Genomic DNA, 23,149 nt, shown 5'->3' with positions numbered 1-23,149 from the left:
GAAATAACATATTTACACCTATGTAACAGTGTCTTTTGCTATACCTTGACGCATAAGAAACTAAGTATTAAATTATCTTCTTCTTTTTATTATTTGGGGTAAAGAAACTAAAAAAATTCAGAAACTATGGATTTGAATAGTTACGAAAATTGGGATAAACAAATTCGTCAGCGGTTTAGATTGCTTTATTTTTGGAACAAACAATAAACCGGCCCAACTCTATTTAAATGTATAAACAATTTGTGGTTAATCTGTAGGCAAGGTTTATTTTTTATTTTTCTGTAACTAATGAATGATAAATAAAAAACGATTTAATCCACGAAAAATATATTTTTTTGCTTCAACCACGGCTTTATTAACTTTAATACGATGATTACCTTATGCGACAGAATAATTCAGTCACCTTTCTTAAAGCTAATAAAGCTGATGTCTGTAGAATAAACAACACAATTGAAGTTTGGAATTCAATCCAACGAGGAAACAAAAAAATATTGGAAAATGTTACACAACTAAAGCCATTCCCAAAGGGAGGCTAACAGTTTTCAAAAGCCCTAAATGGCTTAAAATCTGACTAAATGAAAAAACATATATAAACCCAAAATCTTTGTTTCCTTTGAGCCATAAAACCAAACCCAACCAAAAACAAAAATATTACAACTACATCTTCGGTAGATAGAGGAAGAAGAACCGACTCATCTTTCATTCTTGGTTGCACTAAAACTTATAAGAGATTCCTCCTCTCTTTTTTTTTTTGTTTCTCCTTAACGACCACCACGGTAGTAACCGTTACCTCTCGGCCTGTAGTCACTTCCATCCTGGTTTCCTCTGCCTGAACCACGGGCACCAAACCTGCCTCGTGTTGCTTCAGTTGGGTAACCACCCCTTCCACGTCCTCCTCTTCCTGTTCATTCAATAGAAATCAGTCAGGTATGAGTTTCATGTGCCAAACTTTCATTCTTATGAGAAATTTGTTGGGCACAAGAGCGTTGTTACAAAGGAAGACTTACTTGCTCCGCGAACACCGGCAGGATTGGGTCTTCGTTCCTCAATGTATACTTGTCTTCCACCCAAGTATATAGGAGAAGCCTATAATATTATTACACAAATGGAAACAGATGAGAACAAATGTAAATTGGGAACAGATGAGGACAATTAATCTAGTGAGGTAACTGTGGAATAGAATCTAGACCTTAATGGCATTCTCCACAGAAGTCATTTCCTCAAACTCAACAAATGCATAGCAAACGCCCATAACATCCTGCATGTTAGGTTGTGTAAGATTGTTAGCTTTGGATCCTCATATCACTTAAGACAAACATAAACAAATAGCAATGAAACGAGGAAATGAAGATTATTACCTTGCGGGTTCTGAGGAAAACACCATCAGGCTTGATTGTACCAAAGTTCTTAAACTCTTCCTCGATTTCAGAAGCAGATATGTCGGAAGGCAAATTCCTAACGTACACTGATTTGAACTCAACTGAAACGAGGCAAACCAGAGAAAAAATGAATACACAATTCCAAAATGACGAATAAAAGCAGATTGCAGCACATCCTAGTAATCTAATTCACTTTTGCAACCATCTACACACTTGCGTGTGATTTTGAGTATATAAGAAGGTTCAAATCTTTTACTCGTCCAAACTATTAAACAACTTACAGTCTTCAAAACCGGAGCCATCTTCCGCGTCTGCACCATAGTCAGTAACATAAGGAGCAGATGCGTTGGATTGCTGAACAGGGGCAAGAGGTGCAGCCTGCTGGGGGGAAGGAGTCCGCAGTGGCTGATCCCATTCATTAAGATCTTGAGAGTTCTTGTTATATGATGGCTGCGAAGGAGCAATAGGTACGGGTGCTGCTTCCTTTGCAACCTTTAACTGAGGATAAGAGAAATCAGCACATCTTCGATTAAAAAGCTAATTTTCTATAACTTAACCAAGGCAATACCAAAGTGAGGTACAAATGAAAACTGAATTATAACAAGATTTTTATCTTTTCGAAAGCGAGTCTATAGTCTACTATTGAGAGATTCCCATAACACAAATATAAGTGAACACAGCAAGATATGTGCTTCCAAGTTGTTATTTTCAATAGATATGTTGTTTTGTTACTATGCTGAACAACTAAACATGACCATTTGAGAGTGTATACTTACAATGGAAGCATAACTCATCTTTGACTTTTCACCAACAGGTTCCTCTGGTGGTGCAGCCCGATGTTCATGTACCACCTCAACTGCAACTTCTTCCCTAGGTGTTTCCTCAATCGCAACTTCATCCACATAGTCTTCTTGCTGAGGTTGATGTTGGTCCTCTTGCAGACTGTACTTGTCAACAAGATCATCCTTAATTTGGACTGCATTCACATAATCTCTAGCCTCTTGCTCCAGAACATAGTCAGGAACTGGAAATTCAAACCAGCGATATCAACATAAATAGAAACAAACAGATGAAACTTTAAACCATCTACAACTTGCTTTATCAAGAATTAGCAGCAAACAAACCTTGGGGTTCTGGATGAGGGCTAGGAGGATTGATATGAGCCTCATGCTGATGATAGTAAACAGGTTCCTCATCAACAAACTGAAAGACATCATTGAGAACAAAATAACCCTTCTCCTGAGGAGCAAGAAAAAAGGTCTGCACAAAACTCCTTCTGTTGCTGAATTCCTTGGTTTTCACAGAGCCTGATACCGCAACCAGAACACCACCTTCCCAAGACTCGACTGAATTGATCGTCTTAACTTCAATCGCAGTGAAATTCAGCGACATGACCATGTTGTGGATATGCTACAATCACATAGAAATTGCAAAAAAACTTAATAACTTTCACCAAAGTACAAATCTTTCATCAACTTAAGCTCCACTTAACCACTAGAAGCTAAATAAAGATTGAATCTTGTGAACAAGATTTATATACCAGCAAAGAATTAGCAGTCTCGGTAGCGTCAGCATCGATACGAATAGCTCTACTAGACTCAGAATAAAACTGATGAATAAGATCTGGCTGCTGCTGCAACACTTTATAATACTGCCCAACAAAGTACGAACCCACCTGCAAAAACACACCGATTCAATCAATCAATCACTCAAATCAAACAAAACCCTTAACACCACAAAGAATCAAATCAACGAAACGAAACGAAAAAACTCACCTGCGTCGCTCCAGGATAAGGAGTCGCCATTATTATAACACTAGAATCAGCTTCAAATAACAAAACCCAAGATCTGGGATTTCAAAACAAAAACCCTCAAAGATCGAATCGGCAAAAGAACGTCAATCCCAAAGAACTTGAATTGAGAACACGAAGTCTCTGTGTTTTTATCGAATCGTGTAAAGCAGATCTAAGAATGAAACGAAGAAGGAATTGAGATTTATAGAGGGGTTTACAGAAGAAAAAAGGAAAATGGTAAGAGTGTTTTAGATCTGTGAGAAATGGCAAAAAAAAATAAGAAAATTAAAAAAAAGGGTTTTGTGAACTATAGATAGGGTAAGGGATTTAAGAGGAGGCGCTCTTTATTCCCTTTTTTTATTTTTAAGTATCGAAACTTTCTTTTTTCTTATTGATTTGCCCTATATGTTTTGAATTTGTTCTAAATCAACCCTCGACTTAATTAATTACAGTATCGGGTCTTTGATTTATTTTCCTTCGTGATTTTAACCCCAAAGGTTTCTATATTACAAATGTAACCGCAAAATATGAGATTCACTCTTTTCTTCGTTGCATTTTTTTTAGATTATTTGTTTGTGTGTTACTCATTAGATGTCATAACACTCATTGTTAGATATATAATGTAGTAATGAATTATTGAGTTATATGGTAATGTGTATTACCTTCAATGTTGGCTTAACTATAGCGATGAATAGTGCGACCGTTCCAAGTCTATATAAAAGTATTTCAATGAGGAGTTTTTAGAAAAGTTTAATATTAAAATAACAAAATATATTGTAAAAGTAACAAAGAGAACTAAAATCAATTATTTTACCGCATCTTTAAGAACCTTAAGATCTTGTTTTAGAATTCCAGTTATCAATATGATCTGTTGAAATTTATAAAATTGTTTATAATTAAATTATAAACAAAATCATATCAAATATTTTAAAGAACCCTTTGAAAATGCTCTAAGCGAAGAGAAAAATATAATTTATTTTCTAACAAAAAGAAACTTTACATTGTTGAAAGTTTTTATGGTTTTTGATATGTTTTTTTTGGTCTACTGTGAAAATTTACCCATCAAATTATAAAATGTTTAAATCGATTCTAATTACTTTTGTCGACAATTCTAATTACCTTATGATGTGTTTTTTTGTATGATAAGAGTATGCTAATGCATTCTCCTGTTATTAAGTATCCAATAATTGTATGGGCCGTTTAATTTATTGGGCCTAATGGGCCAATAATGGTAAACAAAACCCCTCTATTGATAGATAGAAAGAAACCCTCGCTACGATCCTCACACTCCGATTCAGCGATTCAGAAAGCTTAACAACAACAGATACCAAAAGCTCTTCTTTAATCAATCAATGGCGGCGAAGAGAGTCGGAGCCGGTAAATCTGGCGGAGGAGAGCCAAACATCTTAGCTAAGATTTCAAACTCTGAGATCGTGTCTCAAGGAAGACGCGCCGCCGGAGACGCCGTCGAAGTATCGAAGAAACTGCTCTGGAGCACAGGAAAAGCTGCGTGGATCGCTGGGACTACGTTTCTCATCCTTGTTGTTCCATTGATCATTGAGATGGATCGTGAGTCACAGCTCAATGAAATTGAGCTTCAGCAGGCGAGTCTCCTCGGAGCTCCACCGTCTCCAATGCAAAGGGGATTGTAAGAACTTTAGGGTTCTCTGTTTTACTAGTTGTTTTTGGAATTCGAATTTCTTATAAGAGTGCGTTTTACACATCGTTGGATTCATAAAAGTTCGAGCTTTTTCTAAGTCTTGTTTTGTTTATCATCTCTATCAGATTGATTATTCTGGTTGTTTCTCTTGATCCACCATCCAATTGAAATCGTTTCTATTGCTATAAATATAGGATCTTGAGGCAATGAAGTTGTGAAGCTTTTGTTTTTACTTCTCTTAATGCTCTAGAGTTCTCAAAACTTGTTGATAAGTTTAGTTAAATTTGGGATCATTAGGCAATGAAGGTCAAGCTTATTGTTTTGGCTCTCTTTAGCTTATTGTAGCGTATTATATCTCTGGAATCCTCGCTTAGAGTTGATATGGTTGATTTTCACTTTGTTTAAATGGCGTTACCTTTAGTAGATTGTGGTGGTTTGCTTCTTCTCATGGTACTTGAGCTATATCGCAAATAGTTAATTTAGTATAGCATCAATAGGCAATGAATTTGAAGTTTTTTTGCCATCGTGGCTTTTAAGAGCGTATCTAATGCTCTGGAATCCTCGCTTAGAGTTCTGAAACTAGTTCATTTTCACTAGATTGTGGTGGTTTGCTTCTTCTTCATGGTATATCGCAAATAGTTAGTTTAGTATAGCATCATTAGGCAATGAATTTGAAGTTTTTTTTGCCGTTGTGGCTTTTAAGAGCGTATCTAATGCACTGGTATCCTCGCTTCGAGTTCTGAAACTAGTTGATTTTCACTTTGTTTGAAAGTCCGGAACCTATAGTAGATGGTGGTGGTCTGCTTCTTTGTTCATGGTACTTGAGCTATATTGCAAGAAATTAGTTAAATTTAGTCTATTTAGGCAAATGAAGTTGTGAGGCTTTACTTCTCTTAGCGTCAAAGTGTGTGATTCAATGCTCTAGAGTTGTGATTCTGGTTGGTTGAGTTGAATTTCACTTTCGTAGAGTTGCTTAATCTCTAATAGACTATTCAAAAATCTTTGGTGGTGCTCTTCTTCTTTGTTCACAGTACTTGAGGTATGGTTTCTGAGTGTTTATACAAGTCTGGGATAGCTCCTACCGATATGTTTGGTGTAATTGCCAAGTATATTTTTGATATCAAACATGTTTTGCAATATATGATTTTATACATGTAGTGAAATGTATAGTTGGATACTGTGAATCTCACCAACTCCAAAGGCTCCAAAGTGAGCAATAACAATTAAAGCTTCACACTCTTTCTCAACGAAAGCGACTAAAACAGGATTATCAAGAAATTGAGGAGTCACGTACACTTGTTTTGCTTCACTAGAAAAAGCTTTCTTGTTGTATAATGCACAAAAAGAAAAAGAAAATAAAAAGAAAAAACTTCTTGTTGTATATTATTTCTCCTATTTCATCAATTTTCTACTTTGATGTTTCATTTTACTTTCATTTGTTTTTTCAATAGTGGGGATGCTTTATATATGATCTACATCATTGGAAAATGGAACAACAAGTACTAATTAATCAGTAAGTTGAGGAATCTCTTTCATCCTTCAAAATTCAATGGTCAATTAAACAAATGACATGATTAGAAGGAGAAATTAGACAAGTGACAAAGACACCAACAAAAAAAAATGACATATATAATCAAACACTAGCATCTTAACAAGAAAACTAAAACTATTTATCCGCTCAAAGCATATACCTTAATTTCAATGTCATAGTAGTTAAGAAAACAATTGATAGTTGTTAAATAAAACCATCCAATTATTGTCCAAAAGTATGCATAAATCACATTTATGTGTATTGTAATTTTTAGGCTCCGAATTGTAACCATACCGCACTACAAAACCGCACCGCAACAGTGATGTAACAATGTCAAAATATCTGTATATACATATATTAAACCGCACCGCACTTCTCCCGCAGTGAAAAACATAATTACCATTCGGAGCCCTATGCAACTTTTTGTAATGCAAATAATTCTGAATATACATTTGGACATGTTACTAAATTCATTTTCTAATTTACCTCAAAAAAATGGTTTTAGTTAAAATAATAATAATAATAATAAAAAGGATAAATAAGAAATGGTAAAAAAATAAAATCAGTGATCATCATATTTACTAGTCTTCTTCTTCATGGCAGATCTCAAAACCAACAAACAAACAATCACAAACCCTAAAACAAAAACTCCTCCCACCGCCAAAGCTATCGTCCTTTCTGTGTGTTGTCTCTTCTCTCCACCTACACACATACACACAATCACCCCATTAATGGCCACAACACAGTCATCAAGAAACAAAAATTTTGAAGCCTCACTCACATGTAACCTGAATGATGTGTCAACATTCAAAAAAAAAAAAATTTGAAATATCTTCTCTTTTCTGTAAAGTAAATCTATTTCCCCACTAAGTATTTTTGTGTGTTTTGTCTTAATATCTTCCACTAGTTTTCGTCCTACCCCCCCCCCCCCATTAGTTTTTGTTCTAATCTACTTGACAATGAAACTACATCAACAGCATATACATTCTTCTACGAGATTCATGTGTTTGTGTTACTATCACCTAATTATTAAAGATTTGATCAATACCAATCCTACAATGTAGCATAAACGTTAAAACTAGTAACTCTTTACCGTAGTTGTAAACAAAAATACCGCGAAAATGGTTACCAATTGGAAAAACCTAAGCGGGTTAACAAAGCCGGAAACAAACGATTCAATAAACACAGAACAATATACAAAAACACTATTGTACCGCTAAAGAGTAAATACCATCGCTACTTCTACCGCGAAAATGGTTACCAATTACAAATAAATAGGCGGGAAAACGATCTATTTCTCCCTGAAAACTAAACGTATCAATCCAGATAGAGCTCGAATTTTGACCCCGATATAAATAGGCGGGTTAACAAAGCCGGAAAAGAAAACGATTCAAAACAAACAAAATACAAAATAGGCTATTGTAAGTTGTAAAACTAAAGAGTAATGGGCTACTTGACTACTTCTAACTATTCCACCATTCTATTTCTACCAATACTCTTTTACAACCGGTAAAACTTAATTTTACCCCAATGTTTTACCAATTTCACCAACTGTATGATATGAGATTAACAAATGTAATATCAAAGAAAGCAAAAATCATAATATTGATTTTAATTTTAATTTTTGTTTACCTGATGAGATTGGTTCTCCTATGCTTGGAACACCTTGAGTGTAATAACTAAAGCTAACGAAACACTTATGAAGATAAACTTGACCAGAGTTCGAGTCACCACACTCACTCTTTGCTTTCTCAAACCCATCTTTCACACATTCTCCACAATCTGAATTTCCCAAACTACCCTCACACTGTCCTAACGCGTACACCGACTCATACTCCCCCGCGTAAAACCCTCCTCCTCCTCCGCCACCACCACCACCGCCGCCGCCGCCGCTTGATCCTGTTTTCACACCGTTCTCCGCCATACCAAACGCCGTATCTCTCTTCCCTGTAAACCCAGGATCGCCGGAATGTTTTCTCCCGCAGACACGAAACAACATCTCCGTACCTGAAGTCTGAGGGAACCCCGAGATTTCGTACCGGAGATAACATCCGGCGAGCTGAACACGAGCCGCCACCATCACATTACCGTCGTGTCCTCCACCGCAGAGTTTAGTGACGAGTTTTGGGATTTTCGATACGCAATCCGAACACTGAGCGGCGTGGAGATCGCCGCGGCACTGGAAAACGCCGATCACGGCGGTGGCGTTATCGGTACCGGAGGTTGTGGAAGCGAAAGAGCTTTGTGCTGACTGAGAAACCAAAGAAGTGAACATGTTTTGAAGATTCTGAGAGATCACACCAGTTGGGTCTGGGTACCTCTGGTTTGCACAACCTTTAAAGATGAGATTTTTATAATCTTCATGATCACCGGAGATTGCAGAGAATGGTAAGAAGAACCAAAAGATCAAAACTTGATTGATTAGTTTCATAATTGAGAGAGACAGAGAGGGTTTCGTAAAATTTTTGTTTTCTTGATTTAAAGTTTGCGTTTTTTTATTTATGTGTTTTGGAAATTAAAGAAAAGTTGTTTGTCTTAAGAAAAAAGGAAATTAAAAAAAGTTTTGCCGTTTTTGTTTTAGTTTTTTGTCTTTTTGAGGATTTAAAGACAAAAGAGAAATCTAATGTGAATTATTAATGTTTAAGAGAAACTGGTTTTGTGGTATGAAACCATGAAAAGGAGTATGTAATGTGTAATACTTTTTCTCTGGATCTTGCTTCAAGGTTAAGATAAAAAGAAAGAAACTTTGAGACGACAAGTGTTTTTAATATTAGATTTGTTTTTGTGACAAATTTGTATTGTATCACAGAATCGAGAAAAATGATTACTGTTACCTTTTTTTTTTGTTTCTGAAATTTAGTCAATAATCTTTAATGGTATTAAAATCTATGACTTTATTGTCTAGGCTATGCCATTCGGTTGACTGTTCGGTTCTGGTTTGGTTATGCTCGGTTAAAATTAGTTCGAATATGGTAATTGTTTGGTTCGGTTCGGTTGTGTTTAGTTACAGTTAGTTGAGGATTTAGGAAGATTACAACCAAGAGTATAACTGATTGAAAATTATAAGAAAAATGGTAAGATAAATTCACAAAACTATGCTATTTTGGGCGGGTTTAGCGGTGACCTCGAATGAGATTTGGAGATCAGTGAAGAATCTATCTTCGGTTCTTCCATGACTCGACTCGATGTATGAGAATATGAGAAATGAAGTGAAGATGAGAGTGTGGATGGCCATATATCGCTGAATCTGAAATTTTCGAAGAAGAATATGCTTTTTATGAAAAAGCATAATACAGTTTATAGATATATATTATGCTTTTATGAATAAGCTTTTTATATATATAGTTTTATATATATATTATGAAATCCAAAAACTGGTGCATATTTGTGTCTTTATAAAGTATAATATATAGTTTATATATATTATATGTATTTATAAATATGCTTTTTATATATATAGTTTTTATATATTATGAAATTCAAAAATTGGTGCATATTTATGTCTTTCTATAGTGTGAGATGTTTAGTAATTTCAAGAGTTTTTTGTTATTCAAAAATTATGGATTTCTTAAAAGAATTAATGCGAAAAAGTCTATGGTTTGCTTAAGACAAATTGTGTACGTGAGAGAGAGAGAAAGATAGAGAGATAGATCACATACCCTTGAATATTTGGAGGACATTGGGAAAGTGATTAAGAGAGATATGTATTCTACAAGGCTACATTTGTCTCTATTGTCTACATCTCCAAGTTGGAGCTATGTTCCTAGAATATAACGAGGGAATGAAAAATCATTCTTGATTTCTCTTACTTATCATTCACTATTTAAGCCGCTCATTACTAAATGCGAATGTTTATACCTATAGTTTTGATGGCATTATTCAGTAGTTGATATATTGAATTATAGTTGACATATCAAACAATGCTCTGGCACAGAAAACAATGTTCAAAAATAAAAGCAAAAATCTCTTATTATACAAATTAAATTTACTTACATCTCAATATTGAAATTAGGTAGCAAAGATCATATCACCACACAAAATTCATTAATGATTACATTGTCTATGTCTTTACCCTATTATTTAAGTTAAACGTCATTAAATGTGAAAGTCTAAACATAAATTTTAGGCATAATTACTCGACACACCCGTAGTTGACATATTAAACTATGTTCAGGCGTAAAGAACAATACTCAAGATTAGCCAAAAAAAACAAAAATGTCTCATCATACAAATTAGGTCTAGTTAGATCCAAATCTCAAAAACATGTATACAAAATAGTTTTAGTTGAGGATTTGGAAAGATTAGAACCAAAAGTACAACAAACTGAAAATTATAAGAAAAAGGGTCAGACAAAATCAAAAACCTATGCCATCCTAGGTTGAGATAGAGAAAATAGAGAGTAAATAGAGAAAGAGAGAGAGAAAAAGAGAGAGAGAGATAGAGAGAGAGAAAGAGAAGAGAGAAGAAGAGAAGATAGAAAGACAACATAAACAAAAAGAAAGAGAGAGAAAGAGCGTACATACCCTTGAAAATTTTGAGAAAATTGGGAAAGTGATTAAGTGAGTCATGTATTTCACAAGCTTACATTTATCTCTATTGTCTCCAACTCAAAGGTGAGGAGCTATGTTCCCTAAACATGACGAAGGGATGAAAAATCATTCTTGAGTTCTCTAACTTATCATTCGCTATTTAAGTCGCACATCACTAAATGCGAATGTTTATACCTAAAGTTTTGATGGCATTATTCAGTAGTTGATATATTGAATTATAGTTGACCTATCAAACAATGTTCACGCGCAGAAAACAATGTTCTAAAATAAAAGCAAAAAAACTCTTATCATACAAATTAAATTTACTTACAACTCAATATTAAAATTAGGTAGCGAAAATCATATCACCACACACAATTCATTAATGATTACATTGTCTATGTCTTTAGCCTATTATTTAAGTTGAACGTCATTAAATGTGAAAGTATAAACATAAGTTGTAGGCGTAATTACTTGGTACTCGACACAACCGTAGTTGACATATTAAACTATGTTCAGGCGTAGAGAACAATACTCAAGATTAGCAAAAAAAAAAACAAAAATGTCTTATCATACAAATTAGATCTAGTTAGATCCAAATCTAGAAAACATGTATACAAAATAGTTTTAGTTGAGGATTTGGAAAGATAAGAACCAAAAGTACAACAAACTGAAAATTATAAGAAAAAAGGTCAAACAAAATCAAAAACCTATGCCATCATAGGCTGGTTAGCGGTGACCTCGAGTGAGGTTTGGAGATTAGTGAAGAGTCTATTTTTGATTCCTCCATGGCTCGACTCGATGTATGAGAATATGAGAAGTGAAGATAAAAGGAGAGTGTGGATGTCTCTCTCTCTATATATATATATATCATTGAATTTGAAATTCTCGAAGAGGGATATGCTTTTTGATGAGCAAAAATTGGTGCATATTTGTTTATTTACATAGTATGTTATCTTTAGCAATTTCAAAAGTTTTTTTCTTGTTCCAAAAATTATGCCCTTCTTAAAAATATAATACGAGAAAGTTTATGGTTCGATTAAGACAAATTGTGTGTGTGTCTGTGTGTGTGTAAGAGAGAGAGAGAGAGAGATATATATATATATATATATATATATATTACATACCATTGAAGATTTGGAGGAAATTAAGAAATTGATTAAATGAGTCATGTATTCCACAATGCTACATTTGTCTTTATTGTCTCCATCTCCAAGTTAAGGAGCTATGTTCCCTGAACATGACGAGAACATGACGAGGGGATGAAAATTCATTTTTGAGTTCTCTTACTTATCATTTACTAGTCAGCCCCACCATACTAAATTCGAATGTTTATGCATATAATTCGGATGACATTATTCAGTAGTGTATATATAGAATTATAGTTGACCTATCAAACTATGCTCACGTGCAGAAAACAATGTTAAAAAATAAAAGCAAAAAAGGTCTTTTGAATCATAAATTTTTCGAAAAGGAATATGCTTTTCGATGAACAAAACTTGGTGCATATTTCGTCTTGATATTGTGTGTGATCTTTGGCAATTTCAAGAATTGTTTTCTTGTTCGAAAATATGGTATTCAGAAAAAATTAATGCGAGAAAGTCTATTGTTTACTTAAGACAAATTGTATGTGTGAGAGAGAGAAGAGAGAAAAATAAAAGAGAGTAAAGAGAGAAAGAGAAGAGAGAAAGAGAACATAAATAAAAAGAAAAAGAAAGAGAGTACATACCCTTCAAGATTTTGAGGAAATTAGGAAAGTGATTAAGTGAGACATGTATTCTACAAGCTTACATTTATCTCTATTGTCTCAAACTCCATGGTGAGGAGCTATGTTCCATGAATACGAAGGGATGAAAAATCATTCTTCAGTTCTCTTACTTATCATTAACTATTTAAGCCCCACATCACTAAATTTGAATGTTTATGCATATAATTCCAATTGCATTATTCAGTAGTGGATATATATAATTATAGTTGACCTATCAAACTATTTTCAGGTGCAGAAAAAATGTTAAAAATAAAAGCAAAAAAGGTCTTTTGAATCATAAATTCTTCGAAGAGGAATATGCTTTTCGATGAACAAAACTTGGTGCATATTTCGTCTTGATATTGTGTGTGATCTTTGGCAATTTCAAGAGTTGTTATCTTGTTCGGAAATATGGTCTTCAGAAAAAATTAATGCGAGAAAGTCTATGGTTCGTTTAAGACAAATTGTGTGTGTGTGAGAGAGAAGAGAGAAAATAGAGAGTAAAGAGAGAAAGAGAGAGATAAAAAGAGAGAGAGATAGAGAGAGAAAGAGATAGAGAGAGAAAGAGAAGAGAGAAAGACAACATAAACAAAAAGAAAGAGTGAGAGAGAGTACATACCCTTGAAGATTTTGAGGAAATTGGAAAGGTGATTAAGTGATTCATGTATTCCACAAGCTTACATTTATCTCTATTGTCTTCAACTCCAAGGTGAGGAGCTATGTTCCCTAAACATGACGAAAGGATGAAAAATCATTATTGAGTTCTCTTACTTATCATTCACTATTTAAGTCACACATCACTAAATGCAAATGTTTATACCTAAAGTTTTGATGGCATTATTCAGTAGTTGATATATTGAATTATAGTTGACCTATCAAACAATGCTCAGGCGCAGAAAACAATGTTCAAAAATAATAACAAAAAGAGACTTATCATACAAATTAGCTTTCTTTAAATCTCAATATTAAAATATGGTATCAAAGATCATATCACCACACACCGTTCATTTAGAATTATCTTATCTATATCCTTAGCCCACTATGTAAGTCGAACATCATTAAATATGAAAGTTTAAATATAAACTTTAGGCGCAATTACTTGGTAGTCGCCACAACCATAGTTGATGTATTTAACTATCTTCAGGAACAAAGAACGATGCTCAATATTAGCCAAAAAAAACAAAATGCCTCATCATACAAATTAGATCTAGTATATCCAAATTTGGAAATATGGTATACAAAATAGATTTAGTCGAGGATTTGGAAAGATTATAACCAAAAGTACAACAAATTGAAAGTTATCAGAAAAATGGTAAGACAAATTCACAAACCTACGCCATCTTGAGCAGGTTTAGCGGTGATCTCGAGTGAGTTTTAGAGATCAATGAATAGTCTAGCTTTGGTTCCTCCATGGCTCGACACGAATGATGAGAAGTGAAGCAAAGAGGAGAGTGTGGATGGCCATAAATCATTGAATCTGTAATTTGTCGAAGAGGATTATGCTGTATAAATCATTGATGAACAAAAATTGGTGTATATAGTTTTTTTCTTGTTAAAAAATTATGACCTTATTAAGAAAATTAATGGGAGAAAGTCTATGGTCCGGTTAAGACAAATTGTGTGTGTGTGCCAAAGAGAGAGAGAGAGAGAGAGAGAGAGAGAGAGAGAGAGAGAGAGAGAGAGAGAGAGAGAGAGAGAGAGAGAGAGAGAGAGAGAGAGAGAGAGAGAGAGAGAGAGAGAGAGAGAGAGAGAGAGAGAGAGAGAGAGAGAGAGAGAGAGAGGATTACCTTATCCATATCTAAAACTCACTACTTAAGTCGAACATCATTATATATGAAAGTCTAAAGATAAATTTTAGACAGAGTTAATTGGTAGTCGACACAACCATGGTTGATTCAGGCGTAAAGAACAATGTTCACAATTAGCAAAAAAACAAAACAAAAATGTCTCATCATACAAATTAGATATAGTTAGATCCTAATTTTCAAGCCATTATACTAACCCTTGCGTGGTAAAAGAAACTTGGATACTTAACAAATTCAAATCTATGCCAATATAAGTGATTAAAAGAGATATTTAACTAGTTTGGTTCGCACCAAAGTTCGTTAAGTATCAAGTTTTAGATTTAAGATTCAAAGTTATTGTTGACGTATATGCTTCTCTTAAGATTTTGAAATCTTGAATAAGGAATCAATCACACTTGTCAGTACAATTAATTAATTTCAAACAATTTTAAAATATTGCTATAATTAATAAATAATTTGCATGCAAAAGCTTTGTCACAACGTGAAAAATCCAAACAGAAGTTGCGCGCAAAATTTCTTTCCATAATAACATAAGAATATAGGTAGCGGGTGAAATCCATTGAATATTAGAATCATTTAAAAAAAAAATCTAACAATCGTCTACGAACTCGAAGTACTTTGTTCATATCTTCTTCTTCTTATTATATAACGTTTAAGTAAAAATTAAGATCTAGAAATAAAATCTATAGGATTATGAATTTATGGTAAGGGGATAGTGCATGTATTGTATATTGACCTTTATGGTAAAAAAGTAAATGTTTTAATGTATTTGACAATATGAGATATTTTCAGATTTGTTTTTCCTTAACTGAATTCTGGATTTTAATTTATTTCCATATATACAAATACTTACATTAAGTAAGTGCATCCTTTCTTTTTTATTTTTTCCTTATTTTCCCCAAAGGTCATAATTGTGCAGGCAGGGTTGACCCGACCTAGTTAAGCCCGGCCCAGTAAGCAGAGAAGAGCGAAGAAATAATTCATCGGGGGTCAAATAAAAGTCACAGACACAGTCCCACTCGAACAAACGAAATTTACACCTGGCACTGTTCTCGCGTGTACTCACGCGCCGACGCAATACTCTACCGTCGACGCCGACATTGTCTCTACGCCGTTCTCCTTCGTCTTCATACGGCCACGATTCTGTACTAAGTAGTCAACTCATACTTTTTCGCTTCACCAAGCTTCCTTTTAAACCCTAACCCTCGCCACATTTCGTCCCTCTCCTGAGTAAGTTCTTCTCAGTTCTCCGGCGAAAGTCTTCTCCTTTTTGAGTCTCATTGTGATCGGAAAGCTCTACTACCTCTCTGAAAGTGAAAACAACGTTTTTGTTAGGGTTTCTTTGTGAGTTTAGTGCTGTAGTGTTGTCTCAAGACGAAAAGGTTTCAACTTTGCTAAAGATTCTCAATTTCTGAGTATTTACTTCTAGGTAGATGTCTGGTTTCTTGGTTTGGAATGTTGTTGATTTGCTCATGTTTTGGGTTTTTTGGTTAAATTTCTTACCTTGTAAATCATGGGTTTTTTGTTTGTTATATTGAGCAAATCTTCATATCTTGTTTCTTTCTACATTTGTTGCAGAAACGATGGCACCTAGTCCTCATATCAGAAAAGCATTTATGGCTATGAAGGCTATGGGAATCAAGGATGCGCAAGTTAAGCCAGTCTTGAAGAACCTTCTCACCCTTTACGATAAAAACTGGGAGTTGATTGCTGAAGACAACTACAGGGTTCTTGCTGATGCTATCTTTGAGAGCCAAGAAGCTCAGGTACCCTTGTTGACTCTTTAATCTACTGGTTTTTGTATATCTGTAACATATTATTTGGTTTGTATTACCTTGACATTCTATATTGATGTAACATATGAAGGCTATTCAAGAAAGCAAAGGAAATACGGCTGACGAAGCTAAAGTAGATGAAGGCTGTGTATGTTCTTTTCTCACAGTCTTTGATTTGTAGTTCAAGTATTGTATTTTTTAATTGCTTTGATATCCGTGCTTTGCGTTCTTGTTTATCCAATCTTTCAGTCCTCAGAAGTTGACAGAGGAAAGAAGAAGCCCCATGAGGTATGCAAACTGAATATCTTTGATGTGTTAAAGAGTAATGTATCTTCATGTTCTTGCATTTACTCAGTTCCTGTTGTGTAATATCAGTCTATCGAGGAAGATGATGAAGCGTTAGCTGAGTCTGATCGCCCTTTAAAGAGGCTGCGACGCAGAGGTGAAGGAGGCTCTGCGTTGACAAGCCCTAGCTTGGGCAGTCCGGCTTTAGAAGAGCCTTCAAATTATGACGGAGAATCTGCTCCGATCCTATTGCCATATCATCCTGTACAACCTGAACATGACCATGATGCTGATGAGGTCATTATTCCTAAAGTCGAGCCCATTGCAAATATGTCTCTCAGTTCTATTCATCCAGGTACTTGTTTTTTTTGTAAATAGCTGTAACTAAATCTTCTTTGGTTTGCTCATTTTGTTGTTATGATGTGTTGAAGCAACTTTCTTCAAAACTGATATATGTCTTGTACGTTTTTTGTAGATTCAGTTGATAGAGGGAACTCTTCAGTTCCCATGCTTGAGATGGCGAAAACAAATGGACATGTGGAAGAAAGGGCTGAGGAAATAGTAAGTACTGCTGATGGTACTACCAGTGACGTTTCTCCTACAACTGTTGGGAGATTTAGTGAGCACAGGCTAGCTGCAACCATAGAAGAACCCTCAGCACTTGAATTAGCTTCTTCTGCTTCAGGCGAGGTGAAGATTAATCTTAGTTTTGCTCCTGCAACTGGAGAGTCAAATCGACGTTTACCTTCTATGGAGGAACTACGAAGAGCAATGGAGGAGAAGTGTCTCCGATCATACAAAATACTGGACCCCAACTTTTCTGTGCTTGGTTTTATGAACGACATCTGTAGCTGCTACCTGGACCTGGCAACAAAGGAAGAAGATTCAGCAAACCAGATGCCAAAAAATATGCCGTTTATCACAACGAACATTGATGCATTGAAGAATTCTGCTGCGAGGATGGCTTTTACTTCTCAAGGGAGTGATGATCATATGCATGATGTTGGAAATGGTGCAGTTGGTGATTCCATGGCTTTGGTAGTTGTTCCCGAATGCCACCTATCTGCGGATGAGTGGAGATTGATAAGCAGCGTCGGGGACATCACTCTAGGGAACGAAACTGTTGAGATTCCTTGGGTGAATGAGGTCAACGACAAGGTTCCTCCAGTTTTTCGCTACATACCCCAAAGCCTGGTGTATCAAGATGCTGCAGTGAAGTTTTCGCTTGGGAATATCAAGGATGACCAATGCTGCTTGTCTTGCTGTGGAGATTGCCTGGCTCCATCGATGGCATGCAGTTGTGCCACTGCATTCAATGGCTTTGCATACACAGTAGATGGCCTCCTACAGGAAGATTTTCTAGAACAGTGTATCGCTGAGGCCCGTGATCCACAGAAACATATGGTGCGGTACTGCAAAGAATGTCCTTTAGAGAAAGCCAAAAATGAAGTAATGCTGGAACCGTGCAAGGGGCATCTAAAGAGGAAGGTCATTAAAGAATGTTGGAGCAAGTGTGGCTGTATGAAGAAATGTGGCAACAGAGTTGTCCAACAGGGCATTCACAACAAGTTGCAGGTCAACACATTCACCTTAACGACCTTTTTTTTTTTACCAACTGGTCCAGTATTTTTATGATCTAAACCTATCTCAGTTTTGATAGAATTTAAACTGATTATGATCATTCTAGCTTGGACTAAACCAGTTGAGAGTTTCTGACGCCTGAATTTTGTTTATGTTTGTTTCATTTTTTTTTTTTTTTTGAATCAGGTGTTTTTCACTCCCAATGGGAGAGGCTGGGGACTCAGAACTCTAGAAAAACTGCCTAAGGGAGCATTTGTCTGTGAGTTTGCTGGAGAGATATTGACCATTCCAGAGTTGTTCCAACGCAATTCTGAGACAGTTACTTCTGCGGTATTATTGGATGCATACTGGGGTTCTGAAGACATTTCAGGGGATGACAAAGCTCTTTGTCTTGAGGGAACGCAGTATGGAAATATCTCCAGGTTCATGAATCACAGGTATAGGGACTCTGAAAATGAGTTTTTTATGAATCTTAGGCATAGAAGCTTATTTGGGAAACTTATAATTTGTTTCCTTCTTAGTTCATCACTTCTAACTGTACTATGTCTATATGTGCAGATGCTTAGATGCAAATTTGATTGAGATACCAGTTCATGTGGAGACTACTGATTTACACTATTATCATGTATGACACAATTCCTTGTTTCCTTTCTACTCCGTTGCTTATAATAGTCTCTTCTGTTTTGTGGAAATAATAGAACGATTAGCTAATCTGTATTTTTTCCAGCTCGCATTCTTCACGACACGAGAGATTGATGCTATGGAGGAACTTACTTGGGTGTGTTAGAAGTTTCTCCACCCACTCTTAACAGATTTGTCTCTTTTAGACATTTTCACAAGTTCGGTTTCAAATGCTGGTTTTTTTTTTGCGGTTCTATCTGAGAAGTTTGAGACTTAACCTGCAGGATTATGGTGTCTTATTCAACGATGATGTGTTTCCTACAAGTCCGTTCCATTGTCGATGTGGTAGCGATTTCTGTCGTGTCAATAAGCAGATAAGCAGTGAGTGATCATCACAAGATTTCTAATTATGGATCTAGTTCCTTAGTCTGACAGTTATCTCGGTTTTTGATACATAAGCCCTTCACAGTTTTTGCAACTAACACTTAGTTTATTAATGGTGCAGAAGGCAAGAATGTGAAGAATAGAGCATGAGAGCTTTGCGCATTGGTAGTTTTTGAAGATATGTGATGGCGCAGTCTCTTTTTTCTTTTTGTGAAGTTAAAAGTTTCCTTTTTTGTCAAACAATCCGACAAGGCATATAAGCAAAGTCGGCCGGTTAATCAAATATGTAGGTAGCTATCGAAGGATAACAAATATTATTATCCTCAAAAACTTAATCGTCTTTTATGATATCAAAACTCATGTGTATATCTTAACTTAGGTTTTAATTGCTTTTGTTTTTGACTTATTGATATATCTCTCAATTTATATACATCATCGTATGGAGGTTAAGTCTTGAAAGTCTATCTCAACTCAAAAAGCTCCTAGGTATATAAGCAAGGATAATACAAAGATCAGTGCTTATTACATTATATAATAATTGGAGCGCTGCTGAGTTATCCTATCTTTGAGTTATGTACAGTTCTCCCCACTTAAACCGTGAGCTGTGCTTCAACGGCTTTACTCACAAACTCTCTGCAATGAGGTCTCAAGAGAGAATCTTGATCGCCAGATGAAGAGATGGCTGGTTGAATTCCACTTGCGTTTAGCGGAAACAGCGTTTTGTAGTATCCATCCATTATAGCAGGAAAGTCACAAGTCGCCGCAACACCAGGAATCTGTTTCGACAAAACAACAACAAATGCAGAAACTTAGATGCACTTCCAATCGCAGAATTTGGGTATTAGAGAGAAGATAGAAAGAAAAGAAACCTGGTAAATGTCACGCAAATAGCCATAGAGATTCGGGTACTCAACAAGCTTCTTCTTGGTGCATTTAAATAGAATGTTGTAAACGGGATCAAAACGAATCAGAGTTGTGAACAGACATACATCAGCCAATGTCAACCTTTCTCCACACAAGTATCTATTACTACCCAAGTGATCCTCAATCTCATCCAAGGTACTAAAGAGCTCATTCACTGCTCCATCATATGCTTCTTGGCTCTGTGCAAACCCACACCTTTCAAAACATCAATGCAAGCAAATCACCACACAATAAAGCCATCAACTTAAGCAACAAAACACATATTGCAGCATCAAGAAGACAAGCTACAAGCAAAAACCGCATCAAATCTGAACAATCCAGTCGATTTCTATAGCATTTGATGTTTCCATAGTTAACTGTCTATAAGCTTTCTTGCTTATAATACTAAAAGAGCTCATTCACTGAACCATCATGCGTTTATTGGCTCAGTGCAAACCCACACCTTCCAAAACATCAATGCAAGCAAATCACCACACAACAAAGCCATCAACTTTAGCAACAACACACATATTGCATCATCAAGAAGACAAACTACAAGCAAAAACCGCATCAAATGTGGAACAATTCACTGGATTACTATAGCTTTTTCGATGTTTCGTTACTTGTAAACACCATTGCTAACTTTCAATAAGCTTTGTGATGATGTTTTCCAACTATACCTGTAAACACCATTGTTAACTTTAGGGTACACAATCTGATTCCAATCTTGGATCTTCTCTTTCAACTCCGGTGGCGAAAGATCCAAATCAGCGTTTCGTGCCACTTCGTTTAAACCCGAATTGAAAAACTCGATAATATCATAGCTTTCGTTACAAACAACATCTTTCTTCCTTGAATCCCACAGCATTGGAACCGTACATCTCCCCTCGTAACCTCCACTTCTCGATTTGTACACTTCCTTAAGATTCCGGCACCGGTTTGCTTTATCCAAACTCGGGATAAGTTGATCCTTATCCTTGATTGGGATATTGTTATCCTTAAATTCCCATGATCCATCTTGGCCAGGCGATGCGATTGAAACCGGAACGGCGTCGTTTAAACCCTTGAGAGCACGGACAATTAGGGTTCGGTGAGCCCATGGACAAGGAAGACCAACGTATAGATGGAGCTCCGAGGAAGCTGCGACGGAAGGGAATTGGGTCGGGTCGAGACGGAATTTGGAAGTGGGTCGGGTGTATGACCCGGATGAATCGGATGGAGCGAGTTGGGTCATCATGAGCTGCCACACAGTGGTCCAAGCTGTTCGAGCGGTGGTGACAAGTAGACCTGGTGGAAGTGATGGTCCCCAAAGTAGCTTTGTTGCGGAGGTGAAGATGCTGGTGGTGGTGGTGCTCGTGCTTGGTTTTGGTGATTGGTGCGACATTCTAGGGCTGACGCGGCGTGGAGTGAAGGAGGGGATGGTTAATTGTGGCGCGAAGCAATTGGCCATGGCTGGGGTTTCTTCCTTTCTCTGTTCAGTTCGGCGAGAAAAGAGAGACGAAGATCTAAAACGATGCGTTTCGTATCTATATGAAGTGGGCTCATTTACGTTTGTTTTAGGCCCAACCGAAAATGAAAAAAATTAGTGAAAAATGTTGAGTATTTAAAAATGAATTATCTAACATTTAGCCTTGAATGTTTTCTATTTATGTGGATTTTTGTTTTAGTTTTTTCAAAAATTTGTATTTTGGTCATCCAAGATTTTAGAAAACTAGTTTTAAAGAGATAATTATCCATTTGATGACAAAAAAAAAGAGAAAATAGAGATAATTATCCATTTGAGAAACTAGTTTTAAAGAGATAATTATCCATTTGATGACAAAAAAAAAGAGAAAAGATCCATTTTTAAAGAAAAACAAAAAATAATTCTTGTATTGGTTTTTTATCTTTTCCTGGTGAGTGTTAATTGTATTTTAGAGAATTTGTTTGAAATGACAACTTAATTTATTGTTTTAGTTTTTCAATTTTACGTTTAAATTTCAAGAACTTTTAATAAAAAACAAAAACCAAATATTTAAACCCAAATATGTTCTAAGATTTCAGGTACTACATTTATGTATTTTTAAAATAATTTGTAATGTATTTATGATTTTAATTCTAATAATTTATTCATGAAATAAAATCTGATATACTCGATCTAGATGATTGATATAAGAAAATGTATATCATTGAAAGTAATTCAAATTTCTCTAGTCTTATCCTCAATTTGAAAATGTATACTAGTGGAAACAGTTATGTTATCCTCAATTTGGAGATAATTGGTTTTCTTACTCCAAACAACTTTTAGCACATTACTAGCAAACTTAAAAAAAAAAAAAAAACACAATTTCATATCAGTTGATCCTTTTAATCATAAGACTCCTTGGATTCATTTTATTATGTGAGTGGTGATATTTTTTAAATAAAACTATAAGCTAGAAAAATTACCATAGTTCAACATATTTTTTTAAAAATAAAATTTCTTAGTGGACAAAATTTTTATTTATTTATTTGCAAGTATTAGATTAAATTGACCTAAAATAGATTTGCACACTAGTTGTACAAATCAACAAAGAATGTTGGAGATTTCAGATTTTCTTATAGATCTTCTATACCTTTACTTGTGTAGTTTTGACTTACTTTGTATTATTGCATATGTATTAGTCGCATTATTTAACATTATTTGATATAAAAAGTGCTTACTTTATGTTATACTAGAACATTATTTCCTCCTCTTTTGCATTATCTTCTTTGAAATATCTAACATAAAACTTTTCCATTTTATGATTCTTTGTTTACCATATCTATACTATTAAAGCTGAAGTACACAATGAATTTACACTATAGTTTCAAAATGAAATAATTATCATTTCTAACTGGGTTAACACGCGGATCTAACTAACTAAACGGATATGTTAATCGGGTTTAGAGATTTAATCTCTATCGTTCATTTTTCAGTTGATAAAAAAAAATTGGTTTTCAATATTAAAGGAAAGATAATTATTACGTTTGATATTTAACTTTATTTGTAAGATACAATGCCTAAAATTTAGCTTAATTGGCAAGATTTTCTTAATTTCAAATATTTTATAAAGATCTTGATCCAAATTTTAAACATTGAGTATTTTAATATTTGTTTTAATAGAAACCATTCCATGTTTTCTTAGTATGGAATAT

General features: G+C 35.1%; 5 protein-coding genes across 5 annotated transcripts; 2 read left to right on the top strand and 3 right to left on the bottom strand.

Moving 5' to 3' along the window:
• Positions 1 to 415: 415 nt before the first annotated feature.
• Positions 416 to 3,480, bottom strand: LOC17875108 (putative G3BP-like protein). Its single transcript, XM_006280412.2, has 9 exons — positions 3,155 to 3,480; positions 2,920 to 3,054; positions 2,504 to 2,789; positions 2,156 to 2,403; positions 1,661 to 1,877; positions 1,359 to 1,480; positions 1,190 to 1,258; positions 1,008 to 1,086; positions 416 to 901 (listed from the first exon to the last, which is right to left on the bottom strand). The coding sequence occupies exons 1-9, from the start codon at positions 3,182 to 3,184 to the stop codon at positions 762 to 764; spliced, it is 1,326 nt and encodes a 441-aa protein (XP_006280474.1). The 5' UTR covers positions 3,185 to 3,480; the 3' UTR covers positions 416 to 761.
• Positions 3,481 to 4,450: 970 nt separating this feature from the next.
• On the top strand, positions 4,451 to 5,021 carry LOC17876033 (mitochondrial import receptor subunit TOM9-2). The gene has a single exon (XM_006281928.2). It carries the CDS (start codon positions 4,525 to 4,527, stop codon positions 4,822 to 4,824), a length of 300 nt encoding a protein of 99 aa, XP_006281990.1. The 5' UTR covers positions 4,451 to 4,524; the 3' UTR covers positions 4,825 to 5,021.
• A 1,904-nt stretch (positions 5,022 to 6,925) lies between these two features.
• On the bottom strand, positions 6,926 to 8,827 carry LOC17875248 (cysteine-rich repeat secretory protein 56). Its single transcript, XM_006280742.2, has 2 exons — positions 7,996 to 8,827; positions 6,926 to 7,065 (listed from the first exon to the last, which is right to left on the bottom strand). The coding sequence occupies exons 1-2, from the start codon at positions 8,792 to 8,794 to the stop codon at positions 6,926 to 6,928; spliced, it is 939 nt and encodes a 312-aa protein (XP_006280804.2). The 5' UTR covers positions 8,795 to 8,827.
• Positions 8,828 to 15,447: 6,620 nt separating this feature from the next.
• On the top strand, positions 15,448 to 19,496 carry LOC17875405 (probable inactive histone-lysine N-methyltransferase SUVR2). The gene is made up of 11 exons (XM_023783130.1): positions 15,448 to 15,674; positions 16,023 to 16,210; positions 16,311 to 16,367; positions 16,469 to 16,507; positions 16,595 to 16,859; positions 16,980 to 18,079; positions 18,272 to 18,522; positions 18,644 to 18,710; positions 18,813 to 18,863; positions 18,991 to 19,087; positions 19,212 to 19,496. The coding sequence occupies exons 2-11, from the start codon at positions 16,028 to 16,030 to the stop codon at positions 19,238 to 19,240; spliced, it is 2,139 nt and encodes a 712-aa protein (XP_023638898.1). The 5' UTR covers positions 15,448 to 15,674; positions 16,023 to 16,027; the 3' UTR covers positions 19,241 to 19,496.
• A 41-nt stretch (positions 19,497 to 19,537) lies between these two features.
• Positions 19,538 to 21,532, bottom strand: LOC17877067 (glutathionyl-hydroquinone reductase YqjG). Its single transcript, XM_006280473.2, has 3 exons — positions 20,674 to 21,532; positions 19,960 to 20,209; positions 19,538 to 19,866 (listed from the first exon to the last, which is right to left on the bottom strand). Exons 1-3 carry the CDS (start codon positions 21,441 to 21,443, stop codon positions 19,681 to 19,683), a joined length of 1,206 nt encoding a protein of 401 aa, XP_006280535.2. The 5' UTR covers positions 21,444 to 21,532; the 3' UTR covers positions 19,538 to 19,680.
• Positions 21,533 to 23,149: the final 1,617 nt, after the last annotated feature.

Source organism: Capsella rubella, unplaced genomic scaffold (assembly GCF_000375325.1).
Source record: "Capsella rubella cultivar Monte Gargano unplaced genomic scaffold, Caprub1_0 scaffold_8, whole genome shotgun sequence".
Classification (NCBI taxonomy): Eukaryota; Viridiplantae; Streptophyta; class Magnoliopsida; order Brassicales; family Brassicaceae; genus Capsella; species Capsella rubella.
Note: the sequence above shows the minus strand (reverse complement) of the source record. Positions and strands in the feature narration are given on the sequence as shown.